Consider the following 21,443-nt stretch of genomic DNA (forward strand, 5'->3'; position numbering starts at 1 on the left):
ATATATGGGAATATAATGCAGACATCAAAAGGAATGAAATCTTGGCATTTGCAATGACGTGTATAGAACTGGAGTGTATTATGCTGAGCAAAATAAGTCAGAGAAAGACATGTATCATATGATCTCACTGATATGAGGAATTCTTAATGTCAGGAAACAAACTGAAGGTTGCTGGAGTGGCTGGGGGGTTGGAGGGATGGGTAGCTGGGTGATAGTCATTGGGGAGGGTATGTGCTATGGTGAGTGCTGTGAATTGTGTAACACTGTTGATTCACAGACCTGTACCTCTGAAACAAATAATACAGTGTATGTTAAAAAAAAAGAGTAAGATAGCAGGAAGGGAAAAATGAAGGGGGGGAAATCGGAGGGGAGATGAACCATGAGAGACTATGGACTCTGAGAAACAAACTGAGGGTTCTAGAGGGGAGGGGGGTGAGGCGATGGGTTAGCCTGGTGATGGGTATTAAAGAGTGCACATACTGAATGGAGCACTGGGTGTTATACACAAACAATTATGGAACACTACATCAAAAACTAATAATGTAATGTATGGTGATTAACATAACATAATTAAAATTTAAAAAAATAAAAAAATAAAAAGACTAACAATGCAAAAACAAAAAACAGTTAAAAATAGAACTACTCTGTGATGCAGCAATTGCGCCTCTAAGGTCTTTCCCCAAAGGATACAAAAATACTTATTCAAAGGGATACATGCATCGTGATGTTCATAGCACATTTTCAACAATACTCAAATTATGGAAAGAGCCCAAGTGTCCATCGACTGATGAATGGATAAAGAAGATGTGGTGTAAGATATAAAACTAAATATAAAACGTATATAATGGATTATTACTCAGCCAAAAAAAGAATGAAATCTTGCCATTTGCAATGACCTGACTAAAGCTAAAGAGTATTCTGCTAAGTGAAATAAGTCGGTCAGAGAAAAGACAAATACCATATGATTTTACTCATATGTGGAATTTAAGAAAGAAAATGAATGGACAAAGGGAAAAAGAGAGAGAAACAAACCAAGAAAAAGACTCTTAATTTTAGAGAACTGATGGTTACCAAAGGGGAGGGAGCGGGGGATGGGTAAAATAGGTAATGGGGATTAAGGAGGACACTTGTGATAAGCATGAGTGATGTATACAACTGTCAAATCACTATACTGTACAACTGAAACTAATATAACACTGTATGTGGAGTTGAAAATAAAATGAAATTAAATTTAAAAAAAAGAAAAGTTCAGAAATACATAGCACTATGTATTAGAATTCAATAGTGTCTGAAACAGGAATTGTAACAAAACAATATGGAAGGAAAGACATTTAATCAACAATATCAGCAAATGGATTAACAACACAAATACCTGGTGGATTGTGTTAAACATATAAAATTGAATCATAGGAAAACTATACTTCAATATTTACTAAGTCTCAAAGAGGTAGTAGTAGTATATACTGAAAGGCAAAAACCAATACCAAGAAAATCACAAACATGTAAAACCTCTCAAATTACCAATTATAGACTTAAGAGACATTTATTTCGATATTTTCTGTGTCAGAGCATTCACCTTAGCAGAGAAGTTACACATGCCAAATATCATTCAATATCATTCAGATAAATTACATTACTAAAAGATCCTATAGAAGAATATAATAAAAGAATTACCAGAATTTGTAAACATTAAGAATCAACATGTATCCTCTGGAGCTCAAATAAGTAGCCTGACCCAGACTTAATTCTACCAGAAAAATTAGTCTTTTTTTTCTCCACGCAGAACGTGCCCTCTTTAATACCCATCACCAGGCTAACCCATCGCCCCCCCCCCAGAACCCTCAGTTTGTTTTTCAGAGTCCATCGTCTCTCATGGTTCGTCTCCCCTTCCAACTTACTCCCCTTCATTCTTCCCCTCCTGCTATCTTCTTTTATTTTTCTTAACATATATTGCATTATTTGTTTCAGAAGTACAGATATGAGATTCAACAGTCTTCCACAATTCACAGCCCTCACGATAGCACATAGCCTCCCCCATATCTATCACCCAGCCACCCCATCCCTCCCACCACCCACCAGTCCAGCAACTCTCAGTTTGTTTCCTGAGGTTAAAAATGCCTCCTATCAGCGAGGTCATAGGATACATGTCTTTCTCTGATTGACTTATTTCACTCAGCATAACACCCTCCAGTTCCATCCACGTCATTGCAAATGGCAAGATCTCATTCCTTTTGATGGCTGCATAATATTCCATTCCGTATATATACCACTTCTTCTTTATCCATTCATCTGTCGATGGACATCTTGGCTCTTTCCACAGTTTGGCTATTGTGGACATTGCTGCTATAAACATTGGGGTGCATGTACCCCTTCGGGTCGCTACATTTGTATCTTTGGGGTAAATACCCAGTAGTGCAATTGCTGGATCGTATGGTAGCTCTATTTTCAACTGTTTGAGGAACCTCCATACTGTTTTCCAGAGTGGCTGCACCAGCTTGCATTCCCACCAACAGTGTAGAAGGGTTCCCCTTTCTCCACATCCCTGCCAACATCTGTCGTTTCCTGACTTGTTAATTCTAGCCATTCTGACTGGTGTGAGGTGGTATCTCATTGAGGTTTTGATTTGGATTTCCCTAATGCCAAGTGATGTTGAGCACTTTTGCATGTGTCTGTTGGCCATTTGGATGTCTTCTTTGGAAAAATGTCTGTTCATGTCTTCTGCCCATTTCTTGATTGGATTATTTGTTCTTTGGGTGTTGAGTTTGATAAGTTCTTTATAGATTTTGGATACCAGCCCTTTATCTAATATGTCATTTGCAAATATCTTCTCCCATTCTGTCGGTTGTCTTTTGGTTTTGTGGACTGTTTCTTTTGCTGTGCAAAAGCTTATCTTGATGAAATTCCAATAGTTCATTTTTGCCCTTGCTTCCCTTGCCTTTGGTGACGTTTCTAGGAAGAAGTTGCTGCAGCTGAGGTCGAAGAGGTTGCTGCCTGTGTTCTCCTTGAGGATTTGGATGGACTCCTGTCTCACATTTAGGTCTTTCAACCATTTGGAGTCTATTTTTGTGTGCGGTGTAAGGAAATGGTCCAGTTTCATTCTTCTGCATGTGGCTGGTCAATTTTCCCAACACCATTTGTGGAAGAGGCTGTCTTTATTCCATTGGAGATTCTTTCCTGCTTTGTCAAAGATGAGTTGACCATAGAGTTGAGGGTCCATTTCTGGGCTCTCTATTCTGTTCCATTGATCTATGTGTCTGTTTTTGTGCCAGTACCATACTGTCTTGATGATAACAGCTTTGTAATAGAGCTGGAAGTCCGGAATTGTGATGCCGCCAGCTTTGCTTTTCTTTTTCAATATTCCTCTGGCTATTCGGGGTCTCTTCTTGTTCCATACAAATTTTATGATTATTTGTCCCATTTCTTTGAAAAAGGTGGATGGTATTTTGATGGGGATTGCATTGAATGTGTAGATTGCTCTAGGTAGCACTGACATCTTCACAATGTTGGTTCTTCGAATCCATGAGCAAGGAACGTTTTTCCAATTCTTTGTGTCTTCCTCAATTTCTTTCATGAGTATTTTATACTTTTCTGAGTACATATCCTCTGCCTCTTTGGTTAAATTTATTCCTAGGTATCTTATGGTTTTGGGTGCAATTGTAAATGGGATCAGCTGCTTGATTTGTCTCTCTTCTGTCTTGTTGTTGGTGTATAGGAATGCCACTGATTTCTGTGCATTGATTTTATATCCTGCTACTTTACTGAATTCCTGTATGAGTTCTAGCAGTTTTGGGGTGGAGTCTTTTGGGTTTTCCACATACAGTATCATATCATCTGCAAAGAGTGAGAGTTTGACTTCTTCTTTGCCGATCTGGATGCCTTTGATTTCTTTTTGTTGTCTGACTGCTGTGGCTAGGACTTCTATTACTATGGTGAATAGCAGTGGTGAGAGTGGACATCCCTGCCGTGTTCCTGAACTTAGGGGAAAAGCTCTCAGCTTTTCCCCATTGAGAATGATATTCGCTGTAGGTTTTTCATAGATGGCTTTTATGATATTGAGGTACGTACCCTCCGACCCTATACTCTGAAGAGTTTTGATCAAGAAAGGATGCTGTACTTTGTCAAATGCTTTTTCTGCATCTATGGAGAGGATCATATGATTCTTGTTCTTTCTTTTGTTAATGTATTTTATCACATTGATTTGCGAACGTTGAACCAATCTTGCAGCCCAGGGATAAATCCCACTTGGTCATGGTGAATAATCCTTTTAATGTACTGTTGGATCCTATTGGCTAGTATTTTGGTGAGAATTTTTGCATCCATGTTCATCAAGGATATTGGTCTGTCATTCTCCTTTTTGATGGGGTCTTTGTCTGGTTTGGGGATCAAGGTAATGTTGTCTCATAAAATGAGTTTGGAAGTTTTCCTTCCATTTCTATTTTTTGGAACAGTTTCAGGAGAATAGGTATTGATTCTTCTTTAAATGTGATAGAATTCCCCTGGGAAGCCAGCTGGCTCTGAGCTTTTGTTTGTGGGGAGATTTTTGATGACTGCTTCAATTTCCTTAGTGGTTATAGGTCTGTTCAGGTTTTCTATTTCTTCCTGGTTCAATTTTGGTAGTTGATACATCTCTAGGAATGCACCCATTTCCTCCAGATTATTTAATTTGCTGGCATAGAGTTGCTCATAATATGTTCTTATCATTGTTTGTATTTCTTTGGTGTTGGTTGTGAATTCTCCTTTTTCATTCATGATTTGTTGATTTGGGTCATTTCTCTTTTCTTTTTGATAAGTCTGGCCAGGGGTTTATCAATCTTGTTAGACCTTCAAAGAACCAGCTCCTAGTTTCGTTGATCCGTTCTACTGTTCTTCTGGTTTCTAGTTCATTGATTTCTGCTCTGATCTTTCTTATTTCTCTTCTCCTGCTGGGTTTAGGCTTTATTTGCTGTTCTTTCTCTAGCTCCTTTAGGTGTAGGGTAAGGTTGTGTATTTGAGACCTTTCTTGTTTCTTGAGAAAGGCTTGTATTGCTATATACTTTCCTCTCAGGACTGCCTTTGCTGTATCCTAAAGAATTTGAACAGTTGTGTTTTCATTTTCATTGGTTTCCATGAATTTTTTTTATTCCTCTTTTATTTCCTGGTTGACCCATTCATTCTTTAGTAGGATGCTCTTTAGCCTCCATGTATTTGAGTTCTTTCCGACTTTCCTCTTGTGATTGAGTTCTAGTTTCAATGCATTGTGGTCTGAAAATATTCAGGGAATGATCCCAATCTTTTGGTATCGGTTGAGACCGGATTTGTGACCTAGGATGTGATCAATTCTGGAGAATGTTCCATGTGCACTAGAGAAGAATGTGTATTCTGTTGCTTTGGGATGGAATGTTCTGAATATGTCTGTGAAGTCCATTTGATCCAGTGTGTCATTTAAAGTCTTTATTTCCTCGTTGATCTTTTGCTTAGATGATCTGTCCATTTCAGTGAGGGGGGTTTTAAAATTCCCATTATTGTATTGTTGTCAATGTGTTTCTTTGCTTTTGTTATTAATTGCCTTATATAATTGGCTGCTCCCATGTTAGGGGCATAGATATTTACAATTATTAGATCTTCTTGTTGGATAGACCCTTTAAGTAGGATATAGTGTCCTTCTTCATCTATTACAGTCTTTGTTTTAAAATCTAATTTGTCTGATAAAAGAATTACCACCCCAGCTTTCTTTTGGTGTCCATTAGCATGGTAAATGGTTTTCCACCCCCTCACTTTCAATCTGGGGGTGTCTTTGGGTTTAAAATGAGTCTCTTGCAGACAGCATATTGATGGGTCCTGTTTTTTAATCCAATCTGATAGCCTGTGTCTTTTGTTTGGGGCATTTAGCCCATTTACATTCAGGGTAACTATTGAAAGGTATGAATTTAGTGCCATTGTATTGCCTGTAAGGTGACTGTTACTTTATATTGCCTGTGTTCCTTTCTGATCTATGCTGCTTTTAGGCTCTGTCTTTGCTTAAAGGTCCCCTTTCAATATTTCTTGTAGGGCTGGTTTCGTGTTTGCAAATTCCTTCAGTTTTTGTTAGTCCTGGAAGGTTTTTACCTCTCCTTCTATTTTCAATGACAGCCTAGCTGGATATAGTATTCTTGGCTGCATATTTTTCTTGTTTAATGCTCTGAAGATATCATGCCAGTCCTTTCTGGCCTGCCAGGTCTCTGTGGATAGGTCCATTGCTAATCTAATGTTTCTACCATTGTAGGTTACAGATGTCTTCTCCCGAGCTGCTTTCAGGATTTTCTCTCTGTCTTTGAGTCTCGTAAGTTTTACTATTAGATGTCAGGGTGTTGACCTATTTTTATTGATTTTGCAAGGGTTTCTCTGTGCCTCCTGGATTTTGATGCCTGTTTCCTTCCCCACATTATGGAAGCTCTCTGCTATAATTTGCTCCAGTATACCTTCTGCCCCTCTCTTTCTTCTTCTTCTGGGATCCCAATTATTCTAATGTTTTTTCATCTTATCGCATCGCTTATCTCTCGAATTCTGCCCTCGTGATCCTGTAGTTGTTTCTCTCTCTTTTTCTCAGCCTCTTTATTTTCCATCATTTGGTCTTCTATATCGCTGATTCTCTCTTCTGCCTCATTTATCCTAGCAGTTAGTGCCCCCATTTCTGATTGCACCTCATTAATAGCCTTTTTGATTTCGACTTGGTTAGATTTTAGTTTTTTATTTCTCCAGAAAGGGTGTCTCTAATAACTTCCATGCTTTTTTGAAGCCCAGCTAGTATCCTTAAAGTCATGATTCTGAACTCTAGGTCCGACATCGTACTAATGTCCGTATTGAGTAGGTCCCTGGCAGATGGTACTACGGTTTGTTCTTTTTGCTGAGGTGATTTTTTTCATCTTGTCATTTTGTCCAGAGGAGAATAGATGAATGAGAGAACAAAATGCTAACAGGTTAACAACGTCCCCAGCAAATATACTCTATACAAATCAGAAAAGACCTGAAACCAGGGGAAAAGAAAGGGAAAGAAAGAAAAAAGAAAGAGAAAAAAAAAAAAACCAAAAAGAAAAAGATAAAAACAAAAACAGAACAATACAAAAAAAAACCAGAATATGATCAAATTAGATCAGGCTAGTGCATAGATCAGTGCCACACACTAGATTTTGGGCGTATTTTGGTCTGTTAGAAAAAAGTGCCTCCTAAAATTTTAAAGGAAGAAAGACTTATATATGTACAAAATAAGGGTTGATACAATGAAGGGATGGAAGATGACTATAAAGATCAAAATTATAAAAGATTTTATAAAAGAAATTGATAAGAAGTTGTTTGAAAAAAGAAAGAAGATTTAAAAAAAAAAGGGAGAGAATGTGATCAAAAAAGGGAGAGAATGTGATCAGGCAGGAGACTAGAACAAAGCCATACACTAGTGATTTAGGTATATTTTGATCTGTTAGAAGAAACTGTATCTCAAAATTTTAAAGAGAGAAGAACATATATATATGCCAAAAATAAGGGTAACTACTATGAACGGATAAAAACATGACTCTAAAAATGAAAAATAAAAAATGCTTTTTTAAAAAAGGCATTGATAAGATGTTGGTTGAAAAAGGGAAAAAGAAAAATTCAAAAAAACCCCCAAAAAACAGTTAAAAAATTAACTTTGAAAAACTAATGAATCATGGTCTAAAAGCCATGAATGCTATGTGCAGTATTCCCCTAGTGCTGGAGTTCTCCCGTTCTCCTTGATCGGTAAACTTGGTCTTGGCTTGCTGGCTGTTCGTGCTGATCTTCTGGGGGAGGGGCCTGTTGCCGTGGTTCCCAAATGTCTTTGCAGGAGGCAAAATTGCCCCGCCCTTGTCCGTCTGGGCCAAGCAAGCTGCTCGGGTTTGGTCTCAGGAGCTTTTGTTCCCTGCAAGCTCTCGGTACAGCTTTGGAGGACGAGAGTGAAAATGGTGGCCTCCCACTCTCTGCCCGGAGGAGCTGAGAACTCGGGGCCCCGCTCCTCAGTGCGCCCCCAGAGAAAAGCAGTCAGTCACTCCCGTCTCCCTGGTCTCCGGCCGCACTCCGTGCTCACCCGGCCTGTGACCGAGCGTTTCTATGTCTGGCACCGGACCCCGTGCGGAGTCTCCAAACCCAGCAGATCCCTGTGGTGCACTCCTGCGCCGCTCCTCCTGGGGGAGGAAGGGGAGTCTCCCCGGCTCTGCCGTTTGTTGGGTCCCTGCTGGAGGCGCAGTGGCCCATGAGGGCCGCGGACCACAGTTTATGGCCACCCCGACCTGAGAGCCCACGCTTTGGCTCCGTCTCTGCAGTAGGGTTCCCCGCTCCGATACCTGGGAGCTCTGCCGCACTCAGGCATCCCCCGTCTTTCTGTGACCCTGAGGGTCCTGAGTCCACACTGTCCCGCGAGGTTTCCACCTCCCGCTTAGCCACTGGAGTGATGTCCCTCAGCAGAACCGACTTCTAAAAGTTCCAATTTTGCGCTCTGTGGCTCTAGCACCTGCCAGAAGCGGCCGACGGAGTCCCCCTCCCCCGCCGTCTATCCTCCCGAATATCGCCTCGGATTCACTTCTCCGCACATCCTACCTTCCAGTAAGTGGTCCCTTCTCTGTTCAGAGAGTTGTTGCTACTCTCTTCAATCTCCTGTTGAGTTTGTAGGTGTTCAGAATGGTTTTATCCCTATTCAGCTGAATTCCTGAGACCAGACGAAATCCAGGTCTCCTACTCCTCCGCCATCTTGCTTCGCCCCCCCCCAAATTAATCTTTAACAAGAGTATTGCTAATTCTCTGTAACATCAGAATTATAAAGATTATCAACTAGGAATTATATATTTTAGTTTTCATTCTTATTATTTATAAAACTTTTTGCTTTCAATAATTAGTAAGCTAATCAGGTGTTCAGTTTGCTCAACACGTCTCTAGGAATGCTAAGAGGAGTTCAGAAGATAAAGAAATTATACAAAAATATAGGTCAAATATATAAAAATGTAATTTTAAATATACACTATCTCTCTTATTGTCTTAGGATATAAGACTACATATAAAACATTAATCTGTATTTTTAATGCATCAGTGAGATTAGTTTCAGTTTACTTACTGTGTAGTATCTACATCTGCATCAGGCTTAGTGCTCAACTGTTCCAGACAGTATATAAAAATCTAAGTCAAAAATAAGAAGTTTCAATAACATGAATTCTTATATACTAATCTATTTGAACATTAAAAATAATGTAAATATTTTTTCTGTAAATAAACTCCTTTTTTTAAGAGAGTGTGTGCATGTACACTCATAAGTGGAGGGGGGAAGAGGCAGAGTGAGAGAGAGAATCTTTAGCAGGCTCCATGCCCAGCACAGGAGCCTGATGCAGGGCTCGATCTCACGACCCTGAGAGCATGACCTGAGCTGAAATCAAGAGTCAGATGCTTAACCAAGTGACCCACCCAAGTGCCCCAATAATCCAATGTAAATAAAAAAATATATACTAATATATACAAATATATACTTATATATACTATAAGTGATATGTATGTATGTATGTGTGTATGTATGTATATCTCCCAGAAGTGACAGAATATATATCCCATACATATACTATATGTATGCATTGGGAATTTATATGCCAATATATATAACATAAGTGATAAAAGATTAAAAGCATCCATGTTTTGATCCAACTGTAAATTCCTGAATATATTTTAGGAAAGAGTCCTTTTCCTTCCTTTCATCCACTCAATCACATGCTCAGCTTTGTTATGTTCTCACAAAGCACTAGTCCCAAAGAACTTCATGTTCTAGATACGATGTAAACAACTATCATGTCATTTAATTTGTGCTGTAACAGAAATATATGTAAGGTAGGAAGAAAACACAAAAAAAGGGAAGTATAATATAAAGGGGTATTGCTAGAACAAGCTGGAATTAATCTTACCTTGAACTCTGTTCCCTTACTAGCCATAAACTATTACGTACTCAGACAAGATGAAAAAAGAATGTTATACATATAGTATTAATAGGAGGGAGTTTACTATAATTTGCTTTATTTCAGGTTTCAGGGCATCAGTGCTTTCACATATTACCTGCATGATATTGATGCTTAGTTGACAAACCTCCTCCTGTGTTTTAGGTTGTTGAAAGACCTATAAAGAAGAATTTGGTAAGTTTTTGGACTTCGCTAAGAAAACAAAACTTTGTGTTTATGAAGCTCGATATAAAAAAATTCACACATGGTGAACTGCTTCCCACTGTGGGTAACCTTACTCTAAAAGGACAGGAATAAATAGCTGCCCTCCAGACAGTGTTTTTGGCCTGAGAATACACTGGCATGGAGCTGCCTGACAATATTCAGATCAGTCATTCTCTCTGTATACAAATGTCGATGACTCCAATTACTCTACCTACAATACTTACATTCACATTTTAACTTCTATCAGCCTATCATGGAACCAAGAAATTGACAGCCTATGCAGTTAAATGAAATAAAACAAGTAGCTGAGGGAAAAGCTCTCTTGTGCTGAAATGATTCATTTACAACTGTGATTCCCACGGGTTCCTGGGAAAGTTTGAAACAGAAGTTGAATTTACAGAACAGAAAACTTACACTGGCTTCTCCAGGCTTGCACTCTAGAACTCCTTTAAGTGATTGCAGAGAATGTACAATGCACTGTTCAAACTGACATGGCTGACGAAAAAAAAATGCATTATCTTAATATTCAAATATAAGCATGGGTTATTAAGACATTTAACAGAAGCAAATTATGGCCCCAAACTCTCAATTTTACATATTTATTGAAAGGAAAACCAGATGCCAACAATTTGAAAGATAATCTCCTAGTCACCAAGATTTACATTTGGCATGTTTTGCACTTGATATTTAAAAATGGGTCAATCTTGAGATTCTAAAATACATCTACTTCAACTAGAACAGAAATTAGGTATAACTAAAATTTTCTTCAAAATTCTATCCTTCTGAGAAGCAAATGACCTGATAAAGAACAGATATAGCAAGTTTATATTTTATTATTATTATTTTGAGAGAGAGAGAGAGAGAGAAAGCATGTTCAAGTGTGGGGGGGGAGGGGCAGAGGGAGAGACAGAATCTTAAGCAGACACCACACTCAGCAGGGAGCCCAATGTGAGGCTCCATCTCGATACCCTGAGATCATGACCTGAGCCAAAATCAGGAGTCAGATGCTTAACTGACTGAGCCACCCAGGTGCCCAAGGAAATATTATTTTTAAGCAGTTTAAAGATAAGGCCAATAGGAAAATTTTTAAAAAGAGAGGTGCCCCACAAGTTCATATTTTAAACACTACTTCCAGGATATATTCTGAGCTCAATCTCCTAGATCTTCTACATGTCTGGTACTGTTCAAAATTTAATGTTACTAATAATTATTCATAGGAGGTCCATGATCTTTAATTCAAAAGTCATTACAATTATTTTTTATATACATTGTCAGAAAATAAAACTTGAAGATATGTCCAACAAATGGCATTCAAGATAAATCTGAATGAATCATAACATCTTAGCTCCTATTGTATTTAAGGTTTCACTTTGTGCCAGGCATACTCTAGGTGACGGAGATACAGGAGTCAGACAGACAGAGTTCTCTTTAAGTGTATACGTTAGGTTAGAAGACACAACCATAAAGGTCACAGTCAACAGAACTATTACTTTTTTACAAAACAAAAACCAAAAAACCAAAAACAAACAAAAAAATAACTAGAAATAAAATAAGTCAATTGCAAACTAGAAAAAAAAAAGAAAAAAGAAAAAAAAACTAGAATAAGTGCCATGAAAAGAACAAATGGGAACTCAGAGAAAAATGATGATGATGGGGGAATGTGCTCCAACTAGGACAAAGAAGGCCCCCCCTCAGACTGTGAAAACATTTAAGCTGACACTTAAGGGGCAAGAGGAGTCAGTCCCTTAAAAGATAAGGGAAGGGGGTGGTGAGCTCAAGGAGGCAGGACGACATGTGCACAGGCCAGGGTGGGCAGAGGCCGAAGGGGTTGTGGAAGCACAAGAACAGCAGTGCATCACAACCACTAAGGGAGAGGTTGGCAGTAGAAGATGAGGTTAAGGTTCTGGGTTTCACTCAGGGGCACAAGGCTACGTAAGGCTCATAGTTCAACTAAAAGCCTGTGCAAATATCTGGAGTCAGAATCTCTCATTATTACATGCTTCAATTTTTAAAAGAGATTGGGGGAAAATACTGAAGAGAAGGGATACCTGTATACAGAGAAGATTAATTTTTTTTACAAAAAGGAACCCAGACTTAATGAAAGCTAAAATATTGCTTCAACCTTACTGTCACTCTAGTACTGCACTTTGAAGCCACAAGAGGGCACCATAAAAAAAAACTTCTAAGTACCCAATAAATAAAAATAAAAGCATATAGTATGAAATACCAACTGCAATTAAGTATTTCAAGAGTCAAAACGTTTGTTAGATACCTGACCTTATCCCTCCAACCTACCCGCCTCAAAAGTTAAGAAAATCTAAGATATTAAAATAATAATAGTGATAATTAAATCCCAAATTCAACTGTGGGCAATTAAATGTTGATGTTCCTATGTAGTTACTTAGATTTCTTGCATTACTATCTGAACGAGATTTTCTTAATTTCTTTTCATATCTATATTAATACAATAAATGGAGAGGGAATACCAGAGAACTCTAGTAGTTTCAGTTAAACGGGGAGTAAATGATAGTGTAAACATCTATTTCTTTCTTCTAAAAAGAAACAGTACTATCTCTGCATATTGTCAGTGAGCCACCCAATTTAGCTGACTATAGGAGTTATCACCAAACATTCCAGTTCTTATGAAAGAAGAAAGTTCTCTCAGAATTGAAAATTTTAAAAAATTTAAAAATTAAAAATTTCAGGTAAAGAAAAATGTATTCCTATTCCAAAAAATGTGATTGGTACTATGGAAATGTTAAGAAAATATAAATTAGTAGTATGTAATAGAATTTGAGACAATTTAAGTCATTATTCAAAGTCTTAAGAATTTTACACGTCAGGTTAAAATACTCAAAGCTGGATCTTCAACTTTTACTCTACACACTGATTTCACCTTTTTTTCTGAAGTGAGGTCCATGCTGAATAGCTTAAAACATGCTCAGCTTTATCAACACCATTATTTTAGTATATTTCTTTACCAACATCTGGCTAGAAGATACAATGGCTGACACCAGAAGTGTAACTTTCTGTGGGTCATTCATCTACAAAGTTTAGTCTTCTAGCTTGAATGTGTGACAAACATGAAATTATTCTATGGTTATAGTTTCTTAATATTATAGTTAAACTTTAAATTGACTACAAACAAGTTTATAGTGACCATTTCAAAGTATTTTCGAAGACGTTTAACTACTATAATCAAACAACCAAACTGAGATATGACAGCTACCACTTAAGCACACACTGGGACCTGGATGTGGCAGCTATCATGTAACACTCACTGGGACCCAGAGGCGGCTGTTATCATATAAGCACTAACTGGGACCCAGAGAGGTAAAGTGGCTTCTTTAAGAGTGCATGGCTATTGGGTCGCCTGGCTGGCTCAGTCAGAAGAGCATGCAACTCTTTGATCTCAGGATCGTGAGTTCAAGCCCCATGTTAGGTAGGTGTAGAGATCAAATAAATAAACTTAAAAAAAAAAAAAAGATTGCCTATTATGTGACAGAACTAAGGATTAAACCAGATTATGATTCTAAACCCAGTGCAGCACATTTTCCTTTACAACAGCACTGTTGAAAAGAAGTATAACTGGAGGGTGTTATGCTGAGTGAAATAAGTCAATCAGAGAAAGACATGTATCACATGACCTCACTGATATGAGGAATTCTTAATCTCAGGAAACAAACTGAGTGTTACTGGAGTGGTTGGGGGTGGGAGGGATGGGATGGCTGGGTGATAGACATTGGGGAGGGTATGTGCTATGGTGAGCGCTGTGAATTGTGCAGGACTGTTGAATCACAGATCTGTACTTCTGAAACAAATAACGCAACATATTTTAAGAAAAAAGGAAAAGAAGAAGATAACAGGAGAGGAAGAAAAGGGGAGTATGTCAGAGGGGGAGACGAACCATGAGAGATGATGGACTCTGAAAAACAAACTGAGGGTTCTAGAGGGTAGGGGGGTAGGGGGATGGGTTAGCCTGGTGATGGGTATTGAGGAGGGCACGTTCTGCATGGAGCACTGGGTGTTATGAACGAACAATGAATCATGGAACACTGCATCAAAAACTAATGATGTAATATATGGTGATTAACATAACAATAACAAAATTAAAAAAAAAAAAAAGAAAAGAAGTATAATGTGAGCCACAAACATAAGTCACATATACAATTTTAGAGTTTCTAGTAAACACATTAAGAAAATTAAAAGAAAAAATTAATTTTAATATAATTCATGCAATGCAATATGACAAAATATTATTTCAACATGTGATCAATATAAAAAGTTGAGATAGTTTACATTCTTTGTGTACTGAGTCTTTGAAATCTGGTATGTATTTTATACAAGCTATGTCTCAAATGACTGCTGTATTGAACCATGAAGGTCTACTCCACATCTCCTTTCTCTAAGTATTTAGAGTACAACAGAATTAGTTATAGGATAGTTTGTATTTAAGCACAAATAATTATGAAAAGTAGAATAAGTCAAATAAACTAAAGCTAACTTTTATTAAAAACAAATCCTTTAAAATATAATTATAGATTTATTAAAATAATAAATTTACCTAAGGTCAAATATGATTTAATTTACAAAAATTTGTAAGTAAGCACTGCTATTCTTTTTATTTTTTAATTTTTAATTTTTTTAAGATTTTATTTAGTTATTTGAGAGAAAGAATGAGAGAGAGAACATGAGAGGGGGGAAGGTAAGAGGGAGAAGCAGACCCCCCGCTGAGCAGGGAGCCCGGTGCGGGACTCGATCCTGGGACTCCAGGATCATGACCTGAGCTGAAGGCAGTCGCTTAACCAACTGAGCCACCCAGGCACCCAAGCACTGCTATTCTAAACCATACTGTTATATAAAGTAAGGTACATTTTAGTATACTTCAAGAGGAATAGGAGGAAAGAATTCAACTTGTCAAAAATTCCCCAACTCCCAAAGACTATCAATAAGAAGTACAGCAATTAAAAAAAAAAACTAGCAATTTGAGGAAATGAATATCATTACATGAGATCATTGCCTCTCAACAACCTCATTCACCACTATTTTGTAAATTCTGACAAGTCAAAAATGATTTTATTCTAGTTTCCTCATCTACTAAATAGGCAGAAACCTAATTGCCTCCTCCAGATGTATTTTCTCCATTTTTCTTACTAAGGTAAAACAGAAACTGTTGGGATTAACAATGTGCTCTGCTAAAAAAACTGCATTTTTCCAGCCTCCATAGTAGACAGGGATGGGCATGTGAATAAATTCTAGTCAATTAGATGTAGGAGGAAAGGTCTGCTGTGGCTCCTGAGAAAGTGCTGGACATGACAGGAATAAGGCCATGGTGCTTGGGACTACAGTGGCCTTCTTGTGATCATGAGGCCATCCTGAGACAGAAGCCATAATAAGGATCACAAAGAGAAAAGTCAGAAGGAGCCCTACGTATTGACTGAATGACTAAGCTGCCACACAAGTCCTAATTTCTTTAATGTTAGAGAAAAAAGAAATGCCCATCTTGTCTAAAGGCCCTCGATGTTTTAGCATCTGAATGTCAATTTAACTGATACACCCACCTACAGGATCACTGTGGGAATACATGAAACAGATGTGACAACATGGTATATCATGAAAACTATTTTCAAAAGTATTTTGAAAATCTCAAAGTCCCATCTGAACAGAGGATACTCTAAAATGAATATGTCATGTTATAATTGCCTGCTTGACCTATGTATATATCTGGAGAGGTTTGCTGTTATTGTTTGTTTTGTTTTGTTTTGGCTTAGGGGCCAACATTAGCATTTCTTTCTATTCTGTTTTTCTAAAAAATTCAAGTTACTGGGTAACTTAGAATGAAGCACAATCTATTTTAAAATGTAATGCAAACAAACAGTAGTGACACACGATGAAGAAAGAGCACTCTAAAAGAAATACGGCTTTTATTAATTTTTAAATATTTGTTGTTGTGTTAAGCAAAAATGACTCTGAAAAGGAAAACTTTAAGAAGTTTATTTTTCTGTATCATATGACCTCACTGATATGAGAAATTCTTAATCTCAGGAAACAAACTGAGTGTTACTGGAGTGGTTGGGGGTGGGAGGGATGGGATGGCGGGGTGATAGACATTGGGGAGGGTATGTGCTACGGTGAGCGCTGTGAATTGTGCAAGACTGTTGAATCACAGATCTGTACTTCTGAAACAAATAACGCAACATATTTTAAGAAAAAAGGAAAAGAAGAAGATAACAGGAGAGGAAGAAAAGGGGAGTATGTCAGAGGGGGAGACGAACCATGAGAGATGATGGACTCTGAAAAACTGAGGGTTCTAGAGGGTAGGGGGGTGGGGGGATGGGTTAGCCTGGTGATGGGTATTGAGGAGGGCACGTTTTGCATGGAGCACTGGGTGTTATGAACAAACAATGAATCATGGAACACTGCATCAAAAACTAATGATGTAATATATGGTGATTAACATAACAATAAAAAAAATTAAAAAAAAAAAGAAGTTTATTTTTCTATTTTCAGAAATTTAGAATTACAATGCAAAGAATATATGTTTATTAATAAAACAAATCATTATTTTTGAATATAATATACACTAATGATTAACCACTGAAAAGAATTTAAACTTACAAGAGAAGTCAGTCCTTCATTATCGACAATCCAGTCTTCCTTTTCAGCTAACCTCTTTATTTCTACAGAGAAAATAAGCACACACGTACTTTTTATTATAATTATCTCATTGAACTTTAAAGAGATAAAAATCTATAAAGGTTATGGTTTTTCATTGTTTTATTTGAGTTTGTAAAAAAATGAAAAATAGGTAATAAGTATAAAATATAATTCTGGTAGATCAAGTTTAAATGTGTATTGTTTTCTGGATTGTTTTCATAAAACATTAATGTAAATAAATTTAGCTCAATTTGGAGATTGCTAGGCTAGGCTTAATGGCAACTTTAGATAATTGTTTATTACTTATTCAAAGCACTCTTGAAAATATTCAACATGTACAAAACAGGGCGCTTGGGTGGCTCAGTTGGTTAAGCGACTGCCTTCAGCTCAGGTCATGATCCTGGAGTCCCGGGATCGAGTCCCGCATCGGGCTCCCTGCTTGGCGGGGAGTCTGCTTCTCCCTCTGACCCTCCCCCCTCTCATGCTCTCTCTCTCAAATAAATAAATAAAATCTTAAAAAAATATGTACAAAATAAACTACAAAATTTTTTTCCCTAAAATATCTGATTAAAATTTATACTCTGTTTTAATCCTAGACACTTCTGATGATTGGCAAAGGAATGCTATTCATCCAAACCTTTAGCATTTCAGGCTGTGTCAGGTCCCTGGGGGGAGCAGGTGACTTCAGAGGACACTGCTGTTTTTCACCTGGATTCTATTCCCTTTCTGTTGACACAGTAGACTTAGTCACCAATTCTGTAGAGATGTGACCTTTTTTTTTAAAGATTTTATTTATGTATTTGAGAGAGAGAGCACAGGTGAAAGGGAGGAGAGAGAAGCTGAAGGAGACTCCACACTGAGCACAGAGCCAATGTTAGACTCGATCCCACAACCGCAAGATCATGACCTGAGCCGCAACCAAGAGTTGGATGCTTAACCGACTGAGCCACCTAGGTGCCCCAAGATGTGACCTTCTTACTTAAAAAGTCCTGGTGACAGATAGTTATGGCTTATGTCATTTAAAATTATGTTCTTGATTGTCTTTGAAAATATTTAATATCTAAAAGGCTGCTTTATAAAGATAACCCTGCTTTTTATGACTGTATGTACAAAATCCTGAAAATTCTAAAAGATATAAAGAAAACAAGCATCACTTAAAATTTCAACTATACAGAAAACCACTGTTAGTCTTTCTTCTGATTTTACACTGATTATTTCTAAATATTTAAAATATACATACAGGGACGCCTGTATGGATGGCTCAGTCAGTTAAGCGTCTGCCTTCGGCTCAGGTCATGATCCCAGGGTTCTGGGATCGAGTCTCACATCAGGCTCCTTACTCAGCGGGAGCCTGCTTCTCTCTCTGCCTGCTACTGTCTCCCTCTCTGACAATAAGTAAATAAAATCTTTAAAAAATAAATAAATAAAATAAAATATACATACATATTTTCAAAACTGGATTCATACTTTATATTTTATACTATACTTTTTCTACTTAACATGTGCCATAAGGATGTTCTTATATCCTGAAATATTTTTAAGTATAACCATTTTAATTTACACATGGTCTAGCATCTCAGGTAAACAGATTTGGAAAGCTATTCAAAAAAGGAAAAAAATTCTATTGAGCAGCTATTTGTGATTTAAAATACTCAAATTTCCATAAAAGCAATTTTCTCATTTTCAAGGACTAGAAGCTAGAAAGAGGTGGCATATTCAGATAATCGTTGTCTAGCAAATGTCATCAATTTTCTTAACATACCTTCTGCTGTGTGTTGCAATGTGACCATCACACAACGTACTCGGAGATCCAAAATGAGATCCTGGATAGTCTGTAACATGTCATTAGGAATTTCAAGGGCAGTCAACGATTCATAAGTAAGCCTGTGAAAGAGCCACAACAAAACACAAGTGAGCAGAGTGGAATCTTGAAGCAATTCCTGTCATCAGTTTGGCCAGCCTATGGAGGTTGTAAGCTACAATATTATATGGAAAGCAAGGGGAAAGTAAAACCATAACAGGAATTACAATACAGCAGTAACAGTGAATTAAACAATAAAAAAGATGCACATTCAGTACAACATTCTCATCAAACATAAGCATAGGAAGGTTTAGGAGTTTAGGTGCTATATGATAGAGAGGAAATACTAGAGGCAAGAAGACATAGTAAATTCTTTGTTGACTATGTTAAAAAATCATATCTCAAACTGAATGCGTTGTGGGTTTTTTTTCAAAAAGACAAAAAAATTTTTACACGTTTTCAGAAGAATGTGTCCATATTTACCTTATGGTCTGGATGACATGAGCAAGCCACTGTCCTGAGAGCTCAGACTTCACCTCCCAGCCTCCATACTGCCTCACTCCACACTCTGGGATGCTGAGTGGGAGGAGGGCTCCACGGATCAACTTCACAAGACACTGCATTACTTCTTGAATCATTTTCTAGACAATGGTGAAAGTAAAACCTCATTAAAAGTCATTAATTTGATTAAATCAACTAAAGGAATCAGCCTGAACAGTGATGAATAGTTTGAATGTGGATAGTTTTCTAGTAACTTTGGTTAAGAAAACATTATCCTGTGAAAAAGTCTACATACTTATCCTTAACTTACCTTAAAATCATTTTGTCTTTGCCTTACATTCTTTGATCTTTCAATCTGGCCTGATTTCTCTGCAGTCTTAAAAATTAAAAAAGCAAAATCAAATATGTTAGTTGTCTTCAGATAAAAAGAAGAAATGCCTTAGCAGTTGTATATAAAGAGAGCATAAGATATGGTTGTAACTTGACTGAAAGGAATGTTTAAGACATAATCTAAGTTTCTGATTTAAAAACAGACTTAATTAGAAAAACTTTTTTATTCCAAAAGGAAGTTATTCATTTCCTTAAAACCTTTAAGTACAATTTCCATTCCATAAATAAACCTAAGAATTAAGTTGAAATTGCCTTTTTTGTAGGTGAATTTCATGTGCCATGTTCATCAATAATTGTATATGGTTAAATCTAAATCTTACCCACGATAACCTTCTCAATACTATTTCTCATTAGCTAGTAGAGAAACAAAAAGAAGAATAAACTCTGGATTAATGTCTAGGAATCTTAGGATATCCATTCCCTTCCCTTAAACATTTATAAATAACCATTATATTTGGCATTTTATTTTTAAAGAATTATAAATCACTATTCTTTCAGGGATTCTATAGTCTAATTTAGGAGAGAATATATTCTAGAATTAAATTTTTATCTGTTTACTGCTAGCCATATTTTCCTTTGATACTTCTTTCTCCTTAAAGTAATATGTGGAAGACGACACTGATTAAAAATCTATTCAATTGGATTTCAGTTAACTTTTTACTCCCAAATTTTCTAAAACTAAATATTACCACATAAAATGCCTAAGAAGGATAAGCTTAGAAAACTTTCCAAATAAAAAAATAATAAAAAAATGGTATGATGAAAAAGAAAATTCTGATAGTTCACTAACATAATACGAAATTATCCTTTAAAGTTAAAATGCTTATGAAATTATTGGATAGAGACGTGTCAAGAGAACTTTCAAGCTAACAACAATTGACTTCAAGTTAATTTTAAAATACAAATAATGTTATATATATTTTTGGTATAAGCTAGAGAAAATGTGTATAGAGTTCATTATTATGATGAGCATTACTAACATGAATGAGCAAAAGAAGGGTAAGAACAAAAACATAAGACATACCTGATAAAAAGTGGTCAACACACACATGCATACATACCTCTTCAGGCTCTAATTTACATTTATTTTATAATTTTATATTGAACTATATTGCTTTTATCATTTTTTTCTTTGTAGAAACGCACTTTTGCTTTTAAAGAATTGAAGTTTAATTGTTGAAAAAACTAAACCTAAAATTCACCTCAGTAATAAGTCAATAAGCAAATTCCTAAATTCATTAGGCAACAACACTCAAAATTCTTTGTACATGAGGATTTCACTTAGAAGCTGAGGTTTCTGCCCCTCTATTTTTTAAGACAAATGAGAAGTAACTGAAGTGTTTTAAAGCAACAGTGAGAAGTGACTAGAGGGACTGACATTAGGAGCACAGCCAGTTAGGAGGATACTACATTCACCTAGGTGAGCAATCACAGCGCATTAGACAAAAGGAAGTGGAGCATGAACTCATGCAGATGGCTTAGCTACAGGCTTTCAAGGCAGAGGTGACTGAACCTGGCAATTCTACTGGGTGTTTCAGTGAGACAGGAGAGATGTCAAGAGTGACTCCCATCTGAATCATGACCACTCAGGTAAGTCCAACTAGCCCTGAATGTCTATTAGCCTACTTTCTGTTTCTGTCAAAGTGTGATGCTCTGATTCAAAGTAACACTTTGAACACAATACAGTGGCCTATGTGTAGAAAAGCAAATGAATGGCCCCAGGTCTACTGAGGTGATAAATTAATTAGCTATTCTCTAAGTAATGCAGTTTGTCAGGTCTTAGTCTTAGGCACTTTTTTTCTCTATACACTCTCACTAATTTATTCTCAAGACTTCAAATATCATTTCTATCGAGTGCCTTCCTATTTTGGATTCTGCACTCAATTCATGTTGGAATTGAGTATAAAATTCTCCAGACACCAGTTGGGTGG

The 21,443-nt window shown here is 36.9% G+C and overlaps 1 protein-coding gene across 4 annotated transcripts in view; it reads right to left on the reverse strand.

Annotated features, from left to right (window-relative positions):
* The window catches only part of EXOC2 (exocyst complex component 2), a 287,187-nt gene that overhangs the window by 110,524 nt on the left and 155,220 nt on the right, over positions 1–21,443 (reverse strand). For all 4 annotated transcript variants that reach the window (XM_025890968.2, XM_025890967.2, XM_025890964.2 and 1 more), the window contains 7 exons: positions 19,433–19,498; positions 19,105–19,262; positions 18,583–18,704; positions 16,782–16,843; positions 10,578–10,658; positions 10,057–10,116; positions 9,077–9,138 (listed from right to left, as the gene is read on the reverse strand). In XM_025890968.2, the coding sequence (XP_025746753.1) occupies positions 9,077–9,138; positions 10,057–10,116; positions 10,578–10,658; positions 16,782–16,843; positions 18,583–18,704; positions 19,105–19,262; positions 19,433–19,498 (611 nt within the window). The remainder of the gene's footprint in view (positions 1–9,076; positions 9,139–10,056; positions 10,117–10,577; positions 10,659–16,781; positions 16,844–18,582; positions 18,705–19,104; positions 19,263–19,432; positions 19,499–21,443) is intronic.

The sequence above is a fragment of the Callorhinus ursinus genome, unplaced genomic scaffold, assembly GCF_003265705.2.
Source record: "Callorhinus ursinus isolate GAN/ISIS: 27379988/994484 unplaced genomic scaffold, GSC_fseal_2.0 scaffold26, whole genome shotgun sequence".
Taxonomy (NCBI): Eukaryota; Metazoa; Chordata; class Mammalia; order Carnivora; family Otariidae; genus Callorhinus; species Callorhinus ursinus.